General features: G+C 46.6%; 1 protein-coding gene across 2 annotated transcripts in view; it reads left to right on the top strand.

Annotated features, from left to right (window-relative positions):
• Positions 1–15,697: 15,697 nt before the first annotated feature.
• LOC141139812 (alpha-2-HS-glycoprotein-like) overlaps positions 15,698–16,475 on the top strand; it is a 40,311-nt gene continuing 39,533 nt past the window's right edge. Inside the window, exon 1 of one of the 2 annotated variants that reach the window (XM_073626316.1) lies at positions 15,698–15,974. In XM_073626316.1, the coding sequence (XP_073482417.1) occupies positions 15,768–15,974 (207 nt within the window). In that variant the 5' untranslated portion in view covers positions 15,698–15,767. The remainder of the gene's footprint in view (positions 15,975–16,475) is intronic. The other variant, XM_073626315.1, reaches the window with a different exon arrangement.

Raw genomic sequence — 16,475 nt, 5'->3', positions numbered from 1 at the left:
ATTCCAGTGCAATTTTGGCTCCATAGAATATACAAACCTTATGAAAGTTGCATTGCATTTGCATCCATGTAGCACTACATAATCACATTGAAAGTCGGGTCAAAATCATATCACATTTTTATCTTCTCCTTTATGTAATATATTTGCGTTTACAGGTGAAGATAAAAGAAATTGCTGCCTGAAATAATAAATTATCTTCAGGTTTTGCATTCGAGAACAGCACTACTTTGCCAAAGTTATACATTTGAAGCAGCTGTTTCACCATTGTTACTTTACAGAGCCAACATGTGTAGTTCTCTAATAATTCTGGGAAACCTATATTCACAAATAAAGTACATACACTCAGACAAATATAGCCTCATAAAATATGCCAAGCAAAAAAAACTCTGTGGAGCTGTAGATGGGCGTACAGCCTGTACACCAGGGGCCGCCCCTCAATTAAGGGCGCACGGGCACCACCCCCCGTCCCTCGCCGCCTCTGCTATCCATGCATCTGGCCCCTTTCATGACACCGGCGCATGGATTCCAATGCGGAGGGGCTGTTTTTTTTGAAGAACCAATTAGAGCGAGAGGCTCTAATAGGCTTCAATATAGGGTGGGCTTGGGTCTAAGAGAGTGCGCTCCGAGCCCACCCATGTGTGTTACACCAGTGAATCAATATTCACTGTCCTAACACTGATCTTCCTCCTGGCCAATCAGGAAGTGGGGTTTGACATCGGTCACCCGGTTGGCTGAAAGGATAGGTGATCCTATTGGAGCCCCAGGAGGAGGAGGAGGGGAGGAGCTGGAAGCCACCATAGAGAAGAGGACACTCGGAGCTGAGCTGCTCCACCACGCTGCCTGCCACCCACCACGCGCTACGGTGGGGTAAGTGCTGGACCGACCAGCAAACAGCGGGGGAGTGGGTGCCACTGGTGCTGCTGGAGGGGGATGGGTGGTTGTTTGTGGCCCCCCCCAAATAAAAACACCAGCCACCACTGCTGTACATCCCTTTACTCGTGTGAATGCTGATGGAACAAAGCATAGTCATGCGGAACGAAACACTTACTGAACGCAACGCTTACACATTTGGGTAAATCCTTGGTATGTGCATGTGTGGGTAAATGGGGGAGTACAGCCATTCACTTCTATGACAGGCTGTATGCTACACCTGCAGCTCCCCAGTCGTGGGAAAGCAACGTGTTTTTTACACTAAGCATACTATAACCCTGTATGCTGCCTATTTCTCTCTAATTATTTTCTGTTTTTCACTTCCATACGGTAGCCTAGTCCTCTGCTGCCAATGTACTCTGTTCTCTTCGTTTTCACCCCTTTACTCCCAGATAGCAAATTTGTGTCAGCGTGGAATTGTAAGCCTTGTTAAAGCAGAGCTCCACCCAAAAAGGGAAGCTCCATTTGTCTGCCTCCCCCCCCCTCTACTGCCACATTTGGCACCTCTTGGGGGTGAGGGGGAAGCGGGTACCTGATTTTGACTGGAACCCTACCCCACTTCCAGCTAAGTTCACCGCAGCCCCCCCCTTTCCCTGCAGCCAGCCCATTCACAAAGCGTAGAGAGCAACGCGCACGCGCAGTAGAAAACCGGCTGTGAACCTGCAAGGCTTCACTCCTGGTTTCCCTGAGTGAAGATGGCAGCGTTAGCACCCAAGAGCCAATTGAAAAATCGGCTCGGATGAGGACACCTCTGGATTCCAGGACAGGTAAATATCCTAATATTAAAAGTCAGCAGCTACAGTATTTGTTGCCACTTCTAGTTATAGTTAACACTTTTCCAATTTGTAGCAAATTTGCATGCAAGTCTCCAGCAAGAGCTCTGCGAGTCCCAGTGACCCCTGTGATGGGATGACTATTGCACAACATAACTTAACCAGAACTTGCAGCAGACTTGCAGAATGTTTGCAAAGAAAGTTGATCTGGAGTCATGCAATGTGAGCTTGCTGCAGTTGTGCAACAAACTTGTGAAGCCTGGCAAGCCTAGCAATAGCTTAGCAAGCCATTTTCAAACTTGCAGCACAATTTCTTATTTACTGGGACTCTTAAGGCCCATACACAAGATCAGACTTTTTGACAACAAACATGCAAATTACCTGTTTTAAGGCAACATCCAACCGTGTGTACGCTCCATCGGACAAACTTTTCAGTTTTCATCGGTCAAATGTTGGCTGTGCGAACAGACAAACTTTCCTGCAGCAAAAGTCCTACGTCGGCTAGTCTGATCGTGTGTACACAAATCCATCAGACTTTAGTCCAAAGTACAAACAAACATGCTCAGAACCAATGCAAAAGACCAGACAACAATACAGAAGTGGGCGGTAAAGAGCTGAAAAACCACGTGATTTGGTGAAAGTTGGCTGAAAAAGTCCTGCCATGTGTATGCATACCAAGTTCACGGCCAACGCCCTTTGGACAGAAATCCACGGAAAAGTTGGTTTGAAGTCCGATCGTGTGTACGAGGCTTTAGGCTGGCCATACATGTTCAATTTGCTTGTATAATTTTCCTTTGCAAGTTTCTTCATTCCTCTGCCTATGTAGATGGGGGGGGAGGTGCCTTTCCTCCAATCAGCTCTCAGACAGTGTATGCCCAGACTGCTCTCCCACTGTTGAAACAGGAAGAAAAAATTCTAACACAAAAGTGCACTTTCTAAAGAATCTAGAAAGCTGAAGACAGCAGATATGCATGTAAAACTTATTCAGGCAGGGAGATTTGTTTCGTCCCTGTGTATCATCTGAGGATGTTCACTTCACTAGGTATATGTGAGGGTTTGTTGTTGTTGTTGTTCAGTCATTTAGTCATGTGCGACTCTTTGTGACCTCATGGACCATATTGCGCCAGGCTTTTCTGTCCCCCACTGCCTCCCAGAGCTTGCTTATTTTCATGTTCATTGTTTCAATGATGCTATCTATCCATCTTGTTTTCTGTCGTCCTCTTCTCCTTTTTCCTTCCATGTTTCCCAGCATCAGGGTCTTTTCCAATGAGGCTTCTCTCTCTCGCATTAAGTGGCCAAAGTATTCGAGTTTCAGCTTCAGGATCTGTCCTTCCAGTGAATATTTAGGGTTGATTTCCTTCAGGATTGACTGGTTTGATCTTCTTGCCATCCAAGGGACTTTCAAGAGTCTTCTCCAGCACAATAGTTCTTCGACGTTCAGCCTTCCTTATGGACCAACTTTCACAGCCATAAGTTAGTACTGGGAATACCATAGCTTTGACTATACAGCACTTTGTAGGGTGATGACTCTGCTTTTTATAATGTTGTCTAGATTTTCCATTGATTTCCTCCCAAGAAGCAAGCATCTCTAATGCCGCGTACACACGGTCGGACTTTTCACCTGCAAAAGTCCGACGGACGCCGCCGGACCAAGTCCGGCGGACAATCCGACCGTGTGTGGTCTCCATTGGACTTCCGACGGACCGTTTCGGGCGGAAATCCGACGTACTTTAGATTTGAAGCCTGCTTCAAATCTTTACGTCGTACCTCCGCCGGACTCAGTTCCTGACGGAAAGCCCGTTCGTCTGTATACTAGTCCGAAGGACCAGATACGACGGAGGAGCAGGTTACTGCATCTCGCGCTCGCTGCACTAGGAAAAACTAATTTTCCCATTGCGGCGAGCGCGGGGGGCATCCCAGGCCCTTAGGTCTGGTATGGAACTTTAAGGAGAACCCCCTACGCCGAAAACCGGCGTGGGGGTCCCCCCAAAATCCATACCAGACCCCGATCCGAGCACGCAGCCCGGCCGGTCAGGAAAGGGGGTGGGGACGAACGAGCGCCCCCCCCCCTCCTGAACCGTACCAGGCCGCATGCCCTCAACATGGGGGGTGCTTTGGGGGAGGGGGCGCCTTGCGGTGCCCCCCCACCACAAAGCACCTTGTCCCCATGTTGATGAGGACAAGGGCCTCTTCCCGACAACCCTGGCCGTTGGTTGTCGGGGTCTGCGGGCGGGGGGCTTATCGGAATCCGGGAGCCCCCTATAATAAGAGGGCCCCCAGATCCCGGCCCCCCCACCCTATGTGAATGAGTATGGGGTACATGGTACCCCTACCCATTCACCTAGGTAAAAAGTGTCAATAATAAAACACAACACAGGTTTTTAAAATAATTTATTAAACAGCTCCGGGGGGGGGTCTTCTTCCGTCTTCGGGGGTCCCTCTGGTTCATCTTCTCCCGGCGTCCGGTTGGTTCTTCTCCGCTCTCCGGCCTCTTCTCCCGGTGTCCCAGGTCTTCGGCCGGCCCCTCCACTGTCTTCAGGTAGCTCTATTGCCAGCGGAGGTCCGGACTTCTTGGCTTCTTGGCTTCTTGGCTTCTTGGCTTCTTGTGTTCTCTTCTCTTCTCTTCCCCCAGATGTTGAGACGACGCTCTCTCCGGCTGGACTGGTCTCTGAGGGCTGCGTTGTGACTTATATAGGCGGAGACCCCGCCCCCATATGATGTCACAGTCCCTGGGCATGCTGGGACTGTGACGTTTTAGGGGGCGTGGTCGACCACGCCCCCTAAAACGTCACAGTCCCAGCATGCCCAGGGACTGTGACATCATATGGGGGCGGGGTCTCCGCCTATATAAGTCACAACGCAGCCCTCAGAGACCAGTCCAGCCGGAGAGAGCGTCGTCTCAACATCTGGGGGAAGAGAAGAGAAGAGAACACAAGAAGCCAAGAAGTCCGGACCTCCGCTGGCAATAGAGCTACCTGAAGACAGCGGAGGGGCCGGCCGAAGACCTGGGACACCGGGAGAAGAGGCTGGAGAGCGGAGAAGAACCAACCGGACGCCGGGAGAAGATGAACCAGAGGGACCCCCGAAGACGGAAGAAGACCCCCCCCGAGCTGTTTAATAAATTATTTTAAAAACCTGTGTTGTGTTTTATTATTGACACTTTTTACCTAGGTGAATGGGTAGGGGTACCATGTACCCCATACTCATTCACATAGGGTGGGGGGGCCGGGATCTGGGGGCCCTCTTATTATAGGGGGCTCCCGGATTCCGATAAGCCCCCCGCCCGCAGACCCCGACAACCAACGGCCAGGGTTGTCGGGAAGAGGCCCTTGTCCTCATCAACATGGGGACAAGGTGCTTTGTGGTGGGGGGGCACCGCAAGGCGCCCCCTCCCCCAAAGCACCCCCCCATGTTGAGGGCATGCGGCCTGGTACGGTTCAGGAGGGGGGGGGCACTTGTTCGTCCCCACCCCCTTTCCTGACCGGCCGGGCTGTGTGCTCGGATCGGGGTCTGGTATGGATTTTGGGGGGACCCCCACGCCGGTTTTTCGGCGTAGGGGGTTCCCCTTAAAGTTCCATACCAGACCTAAGGGCCTGCGACGGGGCTCGCAAGGTTTCAATCTCGCCAAAAAAAGCGGCGAGATTGAATTCCTTTTCTAGTCCCGTCGTACCCAAGTCACGTTCAAAATGAACGGACTTGTCCGTGTGTGGGAAAGTCCGTTCATTCTGAAAGTCCGGCGGAAGTCCGTCGGGAAGACCGGATTCCGGAAAGTCCGGCCGTGTGTAGGCAAGTCCGGCCGTTCAGAAAGTCCGGCGGTAGTCCGCCGGAAGTCTGGCGGCAAGTACGTCGGACCTAGCTTTCTAGAAAGTCCGACCGTGTGTATGCGGCATTAATTTCATGGCTACAGTCACCGTCTGCCGTGATCTTGGAGCCTAGGAAGATCAAATCTGTCACTGTTTCCATTTCGGTTGCCATGATCTTAGTTTTCTTAATGTTCAATTTCAGGTCAGCTTTTGCGCTCTCCTCTTTCACCTTCATTAGGAGACCCTTTAGTTCTTCTTCATTTTCTGCCATTAGTGTGGTACCATCTGCATATCTCAGGTTGTTGATATTTCTCCCTGCGATCTTAAAGTGGAGTTCCACCCAAAAATGGAACTTCCACTCATCAGATTCCTCCCCCCCTCCGGTGACACAGTTGGCACCTTTCAGGGGGGAGGGGGGTACAGATACCTGTATATTACAGGTATCTGTACCCACTTCCGGCGTAGATAACCGCAGAATCTGCGGTTATTTACGCCACTTCCTGCTCCCTCCCCGCTGCCTGCTGGGAAAAACACGGGTCCCAGAGGCAGCAGGGAGCATTCGTATTGCGCGGCGCGACTCGCGCATGTGCAGTAGGGAACCGGGAAGTGAAGCCGCACGGCTTCACTTCCTGATTCCCTTACCGAAGATGGAGGCGGCAGCACCCGAGGACGGAGAGACGCTTCGGCCTCGGGTGCCGACATCGCGGGCGCCCTGGACAGGTAAGTGTCCATGTTTTAAAAGTCAGCAGCTGCAGTATTTGTAGCTGCTGACTTTTAAAAAAAAATTTTTCGGCGGCGCTCCGCTTTAATTCCGGATTGTGATTTGTCGGTCCTGGCATTTGATGTACTCTGCATATAAGTTAAATAAGTAGGGTGACAATATACATCCTTGTCCCACTCCTTTCTCAATTTTGAACCAGTCAGTTGTTCCATGTGCTGTTCCAACTGTTGCTTCTTGACTTGCATACAGGTTTTTCAGAAGACAGGTGAGATGGTCTGGTATTCCCATTTCTTTCAGTATTTGCCACATCTTGTTGTGATCCACACAATCGAAGGATTTACTGTAGTCAATCAAGTAGAAGTAGGCATTCTTCTGGAACTCCCTTGCTTCCTCCATGATCCAGCGAATGTTGGCGATTTGATCTCTAGTTCCTCTTCGAAATCCAGCTTGTACTTGTGGTAGCTCTCGGTTCACATGCTGTTGAACTCTAGCTTGTGGAATTTTCAGCATAACCTTGCTAGCGTGTGAGATGAGTGCAATCATATGGTAGCTTGAACATTCTTTGGCGCTGAATTTTTTTGGTATTGCAATGTAAATGGCAGTGGTGGCTGGTGCTCCATCAGTCGGCGGGGGGGCGGCACGCGTACCTGACCATGCCCCCCCATCACTCCAGCCCGCACCACCCACCTTTTCCCTGGCTCGGTGCTGCCAGCAGTCAGGCTCGTCCTTCCCCTGTGTCTGCCGTCCTGTCACTCCGATGACATCGTCCCCCCGGAACAGAGCTCATATGACGGCTCTGGAGCAGGAGGAGGCGGTGGGGCTGAGAGCCGCGTGTTCCCGGAGAGCGCTGTCACCCTCCTCCTCCCCCCTCCTCCTAGGCCAATTGTATCGCTTCTCCTTTCTGCCAATCGGGAAATGGGACCCGCTTCCTGATTGGCTGGGAGGAGAAACAGTGTGACAATAGCAAATTTTTATTCGCTATTCTCACACAACTGGGTAGGCTTAAGCCCACCCTTTTATTGAAGCCTATTAGAGCCCCTGGCTCTAATTACGTGCTAAAAACAAAAACAAAAAAAAAAAACTTGAATCCATGCGTCTGGCACCCCGCATCTAGATTAGGGGGCCGGACGCATGGATAGGGAGTGGTGCCCCTGCGCCCCTAATGGACAGACCGCCACTGGTAAACCAATCTCTTCCAGTCCTGTGGCCATTGTTGAGTTTTCCAAATTGTTGGCATATTGAGTGCAGCACTTTAACAACATCATCTTTTAGGATTTTAAATAACTCAGCTGGGATACAGTTACTTCCGCTAGCTTTGTTATTAGTAATGCTTTCTAAGGCCCACTTGATTTCACTCTCCAGGATATCTGGTTCAAGGTCAGTGATTGCATCATTGTGGTTATATGGGACATTCATTCTTGTATAGTTCCTCTGTGTATTCTTGCCATCTCTCTTGCCACCTGCTTCTGTCCTTGCCATTTTTGTCTATTATCGTGCCCATCTTTGCACAAAACTTTCCCTCGATATCTTCAATTTTCTCTCTAGTCCTTTCTATTCTCCCAACCACTTGAGGACCGCCCCACATACATATACTGTGGCAGGGTGGCCCTTATGCGCAAAATCACGTACCTGTACCTGATTCATCGGATCAGCTCTGGGGTGCCGCCGGAGCCCCACTTCCGCTGTGATTAGACACAGCGGGAGCCAATTAGCGGGTCCACCAGCCACTCACAATCGTTCAAAGGAGAGGCAGAACGGTGGTCTGCCTATGTAAACAAGGCAGACTGCCATTCTGTCAGAGAAGAAGAGAGAGATCTTGTCTTCCTGCTAATCAGGAACACAGATGTCTCTCTTCCTCCAGTCAGTCTGTCCCCCACAAAGTTAGAAAGCATTCCTTAGGAGCACACTTAACCCTTTGATTGCCCCTGATGTTAACCCCTTCCCTGCCAGTGTCATTTATACAGTGACAGTGCATTTTTTTTAGCACTGATCACTGTTTTGGATTCACTGGTCCCCAAAAAGTGTCACTTAGTGTCAGATTTGTCCGCTGCAATGTTGCAGTCCCGCTAAAAATCGATGATCACCACCATTACTAGTAAAAACAATAAAAAAAAAAAGTCCATAAATCTATCCCATTAATATTATTATTATACAGGATTTATATAGCGTCAACAGTTTACGTAGCACTTTACAATATAAAAGGGAGACAATACAGTTACAATAAAATACAAGAGTATTAAGAGGGCCCTGCTCAGAAGAGCTTACAATCTAATAGTTCCCGTAGTTTGTAGACGCTATAACTTTTGTGCAAACCAATCAATATATGCTTTTTGGGATTTTCTTTTACCAGAAATATGTAGCAGAATACAAATCGGCCTAAACTGATGAAGCAATTAGATTTTTTTTTTTTTTTGGATGTGTTTTATAGCAGAAAGTAAAAAATATTGTTTTTTCTTCAAAATTGTTGGTTTTTGTTTATAGCGCAAAAAATAAAAAATGCAGAAGTGATCAAATACCACCAAAAGAAAGCTCTATTTGTGGGAAAAAAAGGACATCAATTTTATTTGGGTACAGTGTTGCACAACCGCGTAATTGTCAGTTAAAGCAACGCAGTGCCGTATCGCAAAAAATGGCCTGGTCAGGAAGGGGGTAAAACCTTCCGGAGCTGAAGTGGTTACGAAGGTCTTTTTGTCTATTCTTGCTACCCTCTGGAAGTCTACATTTAGTTGGATATTTTCCCTTTTCTCCATTGCCTTTTGCCTTCCTTCTTTGTTCAGCTATTTGTATGGCCTCATCAGATAAGCACTTTGCTTTCTTGCATTTCTTCTTCTTTGGGATAGTTTTCACTAATACGTCTTGTACGATGTTACACAGTTTCTTCCATAGTTCCTCAGGCACTCTGTCTATCAGATCTAATCCTTTAAATCGGTTCGTCACCTCCACTCACTATTCACAAGGGATCCGATTTAGATCATATCTGATCTGGTGTTTCCCACTTCCTTCAATTTAAGCCTGAATTTGCCATAAGAAGGTAAAGGTCTGAGCCACAGTCAGCTCCAGGTCTTGTTTTGACTGACTGTATAGAGCTTGTTCATCTTTGGCTGCAGAAAATATAATCATCAATCTGATTTCTGTATTGACCATCCGGTGATGTCCATGTATAGGGTTGCCTCTTTGGTTGTTGAAAAAGAGTGTTTGTTATTACCATTGTGTTCTCTTGACAAAAATAGGATTTTTAAATACAGCTTACCTGTAAAATCCTTTTCTTGGGAATACATCACGGGACACAGAGGCTTGGTAGTTACTTAGTGGGTTAGATAGTACCTTCAGGTGATTGGGCACTGGTAACCCTAATTACAAGGTGAGTTCCTCCCCTATATTACCCCTCCCATATGGAGAGTACCTCAGTTTTGTAGCAAAGCAATAAGCACCCCAACGTATAATCCCGAAGAGGGGCGGGAGCTCTGTGTCCCGTGATGTATTCCCAAGAAAAGGATTTTACAGGTAAGCTGTATTTAAAAATCCTATTTTCTTTTTCATACATTACGGGACACTGAGGCTTGGTAATTACTTAGTGGGATGTCCTAAAGCAATGCCCAAATTGAGGGGAAGGGAGGGACTTTGGAGGACTTTGGACCTTTCCACTAGTATTTGATTGGGGAGGTTGTCGCCACTGCCTGGAGGATGAGGCTCCAGGGGCTGGGGACAGAGAACGTCTAAATGAAGGATGTTTACTCTTCCTTTTGACCGGAAACAAAGTGGTTTTACCCCCGGTAATCTTCTGGATATATTTGTCCAGATCATCCCCAAACAGGTGTTCTCCACGAAACGGGAACCCAGTTAAATATTTTTTGCATGAAGCCTCAGCTGCCCAATGTTTAAGCCAAAGGGACCTGCGCATGTGTACCAGCAGGAGAGTGAGGCAAGATGCTTCCTGAGCAGAATCCCTAATGGCATCAACCATAAAGCACGAGGCTTTAGGAAGGTCTGCATAAACCTCGGCCTCCTCAGTGGAAAGGAGGCTAAGCACCTGCTTCATTTGTTCCTTGAGGAACTGGCACATGCCAATTGTTGTGACCAAAGGCTGGACTACAGCGCCCGCCACAGAAAAAGAGGCAGTTTCCAGCTTTTTGTCAGTTGGATCTTTAAACCCTTGAGCATTGTCCACAGGACAGGTCAGGCTCTTATTCACACAATAAATGTGGGACTCCCCATTTCTTGGTGAAACTTTCCTCCACCGGATAAAGCATAGAAAACCTTTTAGGAGGAGAAAACAGTTTATCTGGGTGACCCCAGTCCTCATACAACAATTCATCCAGTAAAGGATGAGTTGAGAAGGCGTACGCAGCCTGTGGGGATTTCCGGGACCCCAGGGAGGAAACAGGGGAAATGGCAGCCTCAGCAGAGGGCAATCTGTATGTGGAACGCACCAATTCAGTATAGTATTGCACCTGCGCTTTGAGGGCCTGGGAGGTAGAAGAGAGATTCTCCCCTTCCCATGATTCGTCTGACTGCACCTGATCCCTATCCTCAGATCCAATGTTATTCTGCATAAAAGGTTGCAATCAGCCGCTTACGAGCGAGACTGGAGAAAAAGCCGCTGCTCCCGTGCTGATAGCTCGTACCAGCAGTGCTCGTCACTGGCTCCTCCCTTGCGTTACGTCACAGACCACGTGGATTTCTCCAGTCTCGCTCGTAAGCGGATGATTACAACCTTTTATGCAGAATAAAATTGGATCTATATGAGTGTATCTCTGTGATTATTGCCCTCTAGTTTCCAGTTTGTTCACTGCGCAATGATTTTTTCCTCTTACTTTGCATGATTCATCTGATCGCTGAGATTGCTACAAAGTAAACCAAAGCGCAAGCTACAATAAATAATTGGAAATATGTCACTCTGAAGGCACTGCTGAACAAAGTGATTACCACCATATATTTAACCCTTACATCTTGTCCAACCAAAGAACTACTGGGTGAAACATTGGGATCTGTATTTAAGAATATCCTCTATACATAATATTGGCAGCATTTTTTTCATTATTTTTCTACATATTCTATCATTATGAATTGCCCACAGGAACATTAGCTCATGAGTATCATTACGTATACACGGATTTATTTATGCATACTGGTTTATGGGATGTGCATGGTTCAATACTTGATTTAAATTAGGTGATTCACATGCTATCACATGTTTATCTACGCATGTATGTTTTTGATAGCAAATTTGTTATAGTGAGTTCATATAAGTACACTTTATACACAGAGCACTTAGGTTATTTGGTCTGTATTTTCTTATGCATTTTTATGCGTTCTTTATGCGAGTCTATGCATGATCAGAGTCCGGTGGCCCATACACTGAACTAATTTATCACTACCTGTGCACGAGATATATAATAATTATTTTTCCTTTATCTTTTTTTGGAGTTAGTTCTAAAAGGTGTTGTAGATCTTCATAGAAGCGGTCAACGTCGGCTTCTTTAGCATCAGAGGTTGATGCATAAACTTGGATTATTGTGATGTTGATTCGTTTGCCTTGGATACGGACTAAGATCATCCTGTCGTTTTTGGGATTGTGACCCAGTACTGCTTTCCTCACTCTTTTGTTGACTATGAGGGCTACACCATTTCTTGTCCACAGTAGTAGATAAAGTAGTCATCTGAGTTGAATGTGCCCATTCCAGTCCATTTTAGTTCACTAATTCCCAAGATATTGATGTTCAATCTTGCCATCTCCTGTTTAACCACATCCAGCTTGCCCTGATTCATTGATCTTACATTCCAGGTTCCTATGTAGTACTCTTCTTTACAGCATCAGACTTTTCTTTCATGTCTACCATCCACAGTTGAGAGTCCTTGCGGCTTGAAATTGCTCTCTGCTCTTCCCCAGTAGCACATTGGACACCTTCCGGTCTGGGGGCCTTTTGTTTCTGTTCATGAGGTTTTCTTGGCAAGGATACTGGAGTGGGTTGCCATTTCCCTATCCAGTGGATCACGTTTTGTCAGAATTCTCCACTGTGACCTGTCCGTCTTGGCTGGGCCTATACGACATAGCTCATAGCTTCGCTGAATTGCGCAAGCCCCTTTGCCACGGCAAGGCAGTGATGCATAAAGAGGGTTTATATTTACTTTAAACTCTTTAGTGCAAGGGCCTACTTAATTGGAAACAATTGAAAGTTGTTTAGTTTTGACCTCATATTATATGGGTTTTGGTAAATCTAAAGGAAAATTGAACATGTATGGCCAGCCTTAGCTTTAAATTTTGACTGAACCTCCACACACATTGCCCTCTTAACAGATCATGTCTGTTACCACTCAACCAGTTGAAGACCTTTTTGTTGTCTTTTTTCCAGAAGCTCTGGAAACATCCAACTCTTCAGTTTAAACCTGGTGCATGTTGCGTATACAAGGAATCCATGTCTAAAGTGACAACTGCCCTAGGCAACCAAGAGGCCACAGATTTAGAAACTTCTGAAATCCCCACAATTATTCTTGGGGACTTCAACATCCCTGTCAACACTAACACTACTATTACTTCTAAACTTCTCAGTCTAACCTCATCGCTTGACCTGAAGCAATGGATACAGGCTCCTACCCACTCCAATGGCAACACCCTTGACCTTGCCTTCTCCTATCTGTGCACTCCGTGCAACCTTTCCAACAATCCACTCCCACTCTCTGATCACCACCTTATTAGTTTTGCTCTCTCCTTGTCTTCCACCTCTTCTCCCTCCAACCGCCTAACAGTTACACGCAGAAACCTTCGCCACCTCAACCCTTCTCTTCTCTACTCTGCTACTGATCACCTCTATGACAAAATCTCCCCCCTGTCCTGTCCCAACCTAGCTACTTTCGTTTACAACAGCTCACTGTCTTCCTCCCTAGACAAGCTGGCCCCCCTCACTACACGCAGAATTAGGCCCCGACTGCTACAACCCTGGCAAACAGATGACACCAGAAGTCTCAGAAAACGTAGCCGCGCTCTTGAGCGCCTGTGGCATAAGACTAAGACCCAGGAAGACTTCACACAATATAAATCTGCCCTCCTAAAATACTACTCCTGCCTTCACACTGCCAAACAGACCTACTTTATCACACTCATCAACACCTTCTCATCCAGTCCACGTCAACTCTTCTCTACCTTCAACACTCTACTCTGTCCTCCACTGCCTCCACCCACCAACTCACTCACTGCCCAGGAGATTGCCAATCACTTCAAAACTAAGATTGATACAATTCATGAGGAGATCGCCAATGCGCAAAAACCTCCCCCATGCAACACTCCATGTCCACAGATACAATCATTACTTCCCTCATTCAACCCTGCTACTACTACTGAGGTTGCTAAACTTTTATCTAGCACTCATCTAACCACTTGCCCCCTGGATCCTGTTCCCTCGCAAATGCTACGCTCACCCTCTGACTCGATTCTACGCTCTCTAACTCACATTTTCAACCTCTCCCTCTCTTGTGGCATCTTCCCAAACTCTCTAAAACATGCGCTAGTCACCCCCATACTAAAAAAGCCCTCACTGGATCCCACCAATCTCAACAACTTACGTCCCATCTCCTTACTCTCCTTCTCCTCCAAACTTCTTGAAAGACTGGTCTACAACCGATTAAGCGACCATCTGACCATGAATAAACTTCTTGATCCCCTTCAGTCCGGTTTTTGCCCTCAACACTCCACGGAAACTGCTCTCCTTAAACTCTCAAATGACCTACTAATGGCTAAAGCCAATGGACACTATTCTGTACTACTTCTCCTGGACCTCTCTGCTGCCTTTGACACAGTGGACCACCCCCTCCTCCTCAAAAAACTCCACTCCTTTGGTCTCCGTGACTGTACTCTTCGCTGGTTCTCATCCTACCTATCCCACCGCTCCTTCAGTGTCACTTACAACTCTACTTCCTCTTCTCCTCTTCCTTTTTCCGTCGGGGTCCCCCAAGGTTCTGTTCTCGGACCTCTCCTTTTCTCAATCTACACCACCTCCCTGGGTCAATTGATTGCCTCCCACGGCTTTAAATATCATCTCTACGCTGATGACACCCAAATCTATCTCTCCACCCCCCAGCTCTCTCCATCTGTCTCCTCACGCATTACCAACTTATTAGCAGACATATCAGCCTGGATGTCACATCACTTTCTCAAACTCAACCTATCCAAAACCGAGCTCATGATATTTCCTCCCTCAGGTGCCACTTCCCCTGATCTCCCTGTCAAGATCAACGGCTCAACTATCAACCCATCTCCCCACGCCAAGGTCCTAGGTGTAATCCTGGACTCTGAACTAACCTTTCGACCCCACATTCTATCACTATCCAAAGCTTGCCGCCTCTGTCTTCGCAACATCTCCAAGATACGCCCCTTCCTAACCAATGACACCACAAAGCTTCTAATCCACTCCCTGGTCATCTCCCGCCTTGACTACTGCAACTCCCTCCTCATTGGTTTACCTCTAAATAGGCTATCCCCACTTCAGTCCATCATGAACGCTGCGGCCAGGCTCATCCACCACACAAACCGCTCAGCGTCTGCTACACCCCTCTGCCAATCCCTCCATTGGCTGCCACTCAGTCACCGAATTAAATTCAAGATACTAACTATAACTTACAAAGCCATCCACAACCTGGCCCCTAGCTACATCTCTAACCTAGTCACAAAATACCAACCTAATCGTTCTCTTCGCTCCTCCCAAGACCTCCTGCTCTCAAACTCCCTTGTCACCTCATCCCATGCTCGCCTTCAGGACTTCTCCAGAGCCTCCCCCATCCTCTGGAATGCTCTTCCCCAATCCGTCCGATTTTCTCCTACCTTATCCACTTTCAGACGATCCCTGAAAACTCATCTCTTCAGAGAAGCCTATCTGGCCCCCACCTAACAACTGTACATTTATCTTCTCAATCAGCACATCACCCACAGCTATTACCTCTTGTATCTCTTAACCTTCCCTCTTAGATTGTAAGCTCTAAGTGAGCAGGGCCCTCTGATTCCTACTGTATCAAATTGTATTGTATTTGTACTGTCTACCCTCAAGTTGTAAAGCGCTACGTAAACTGTTGGCGCTATATAAATATTGTATAATAATATAATAATATGCAAAGTAATTGTTTTAAAGTAATATTTCTAAGTGAAGTTTTTATGGTAATTTTTTTTAGCAAGTGGTTAACAGAAATATTTATACAGTTATTGTAATTAGATTTTCTGAAATTTGATAGCTTGTTGTGCCCACATATTAGAATTTCCAGGGCGAGTAATGGAACACATGATCTCGATATCACTGAACAAATCCAATATCTATTATGCTTCTACTAATCCTAGAGGCATTTCAGGTTAAAATGCAGAAAGATTAACTAGACAAATCAATTTTCAAAGTATTTATTTTTCTGTTGCATGTGTACAGACCTAAAGCGCCAGAGCAAATATTTTTTCTGGCATCATTCTGCTAGATTTATATATATATATAAGAATGCTGCCATCCAACCACCACCATCAAGTTAACAGACCACATCGAGAGACACAAGTGGTAGCGTGGCACCATGAGGCTTCTGTTGGCCACTTTGTTGCTGGCTCAGTTGGTTCTGTGTTCAGCACATGTAGTCCCTTCTATTACTCCAGTTTTGAACTGTGATGATGAAGAGGCCCATCAGGCAGCTGCAGAAGCAGTACGGTACACCAATGCACATCACCATCATGGATACAAGTTCGCTTTAAACCAGGTTGAGAAAATTATACCACTTCCTTCGGTAAGTCTCACACTAAAATGTGTTGATTCATTTTTCCACATTTCCAATTTTTAGGCTCGGTTCATACCTATGCAGTTTGCTTTTGATCCGTTTCTGTAGTGCTTTTTGCAGTAGGTTTTGCATTTTTGCACACGCAATTTTACAGCGATTTGCATTTTTATAGGGTTTTTGTTGGCCAATTTGTTGTTGGGCAGATTAAAAAACGCTAATTGTGGTAATATTGTGGCAAAAAAAGTCCTTGACCCTTTCCAAGACGCAGCGGCTGAAAAAAGCATAGATGTGCACGTGTCTCATAGGAAACCATATTAAATGAACTGTAGTGCGTTACTGCAAAAAGCACCAAAAAATGCATAGGTGTAAACCAGGCCTAAATTTGTAAAGTGTGTCCACATAGGACATGGACAGTAGATTAAAATTACTGGCTTTCAATTAGCTCTATAGTTTTTGAAGAACAGTCTTTGTTGGTGTAAATCACTTTAGTTTTTAGATTATTCGAAAAAA

Source organism: Aquarana catesbeiana, linkage group LG04 (assembly GCF_042186555.1).
Source record: "Aquarana catesbeiana isolate 2022-GZ linkage group LG04, ASM4218655v1, whole genome shotgun sequence".
Taxonomy (NCBI): domain Eukaryota; kingdom Metazoa; phylum Chordata; class Amphibia; order Anura; family Ranidae; genus Aquarana; species Aquarana catesbeiana.
The sequence above is the reverse complement of the archived record's forward strand: the minus strand, read 5'-3'. Positions and strand labels throughout refer to the sequence as shown.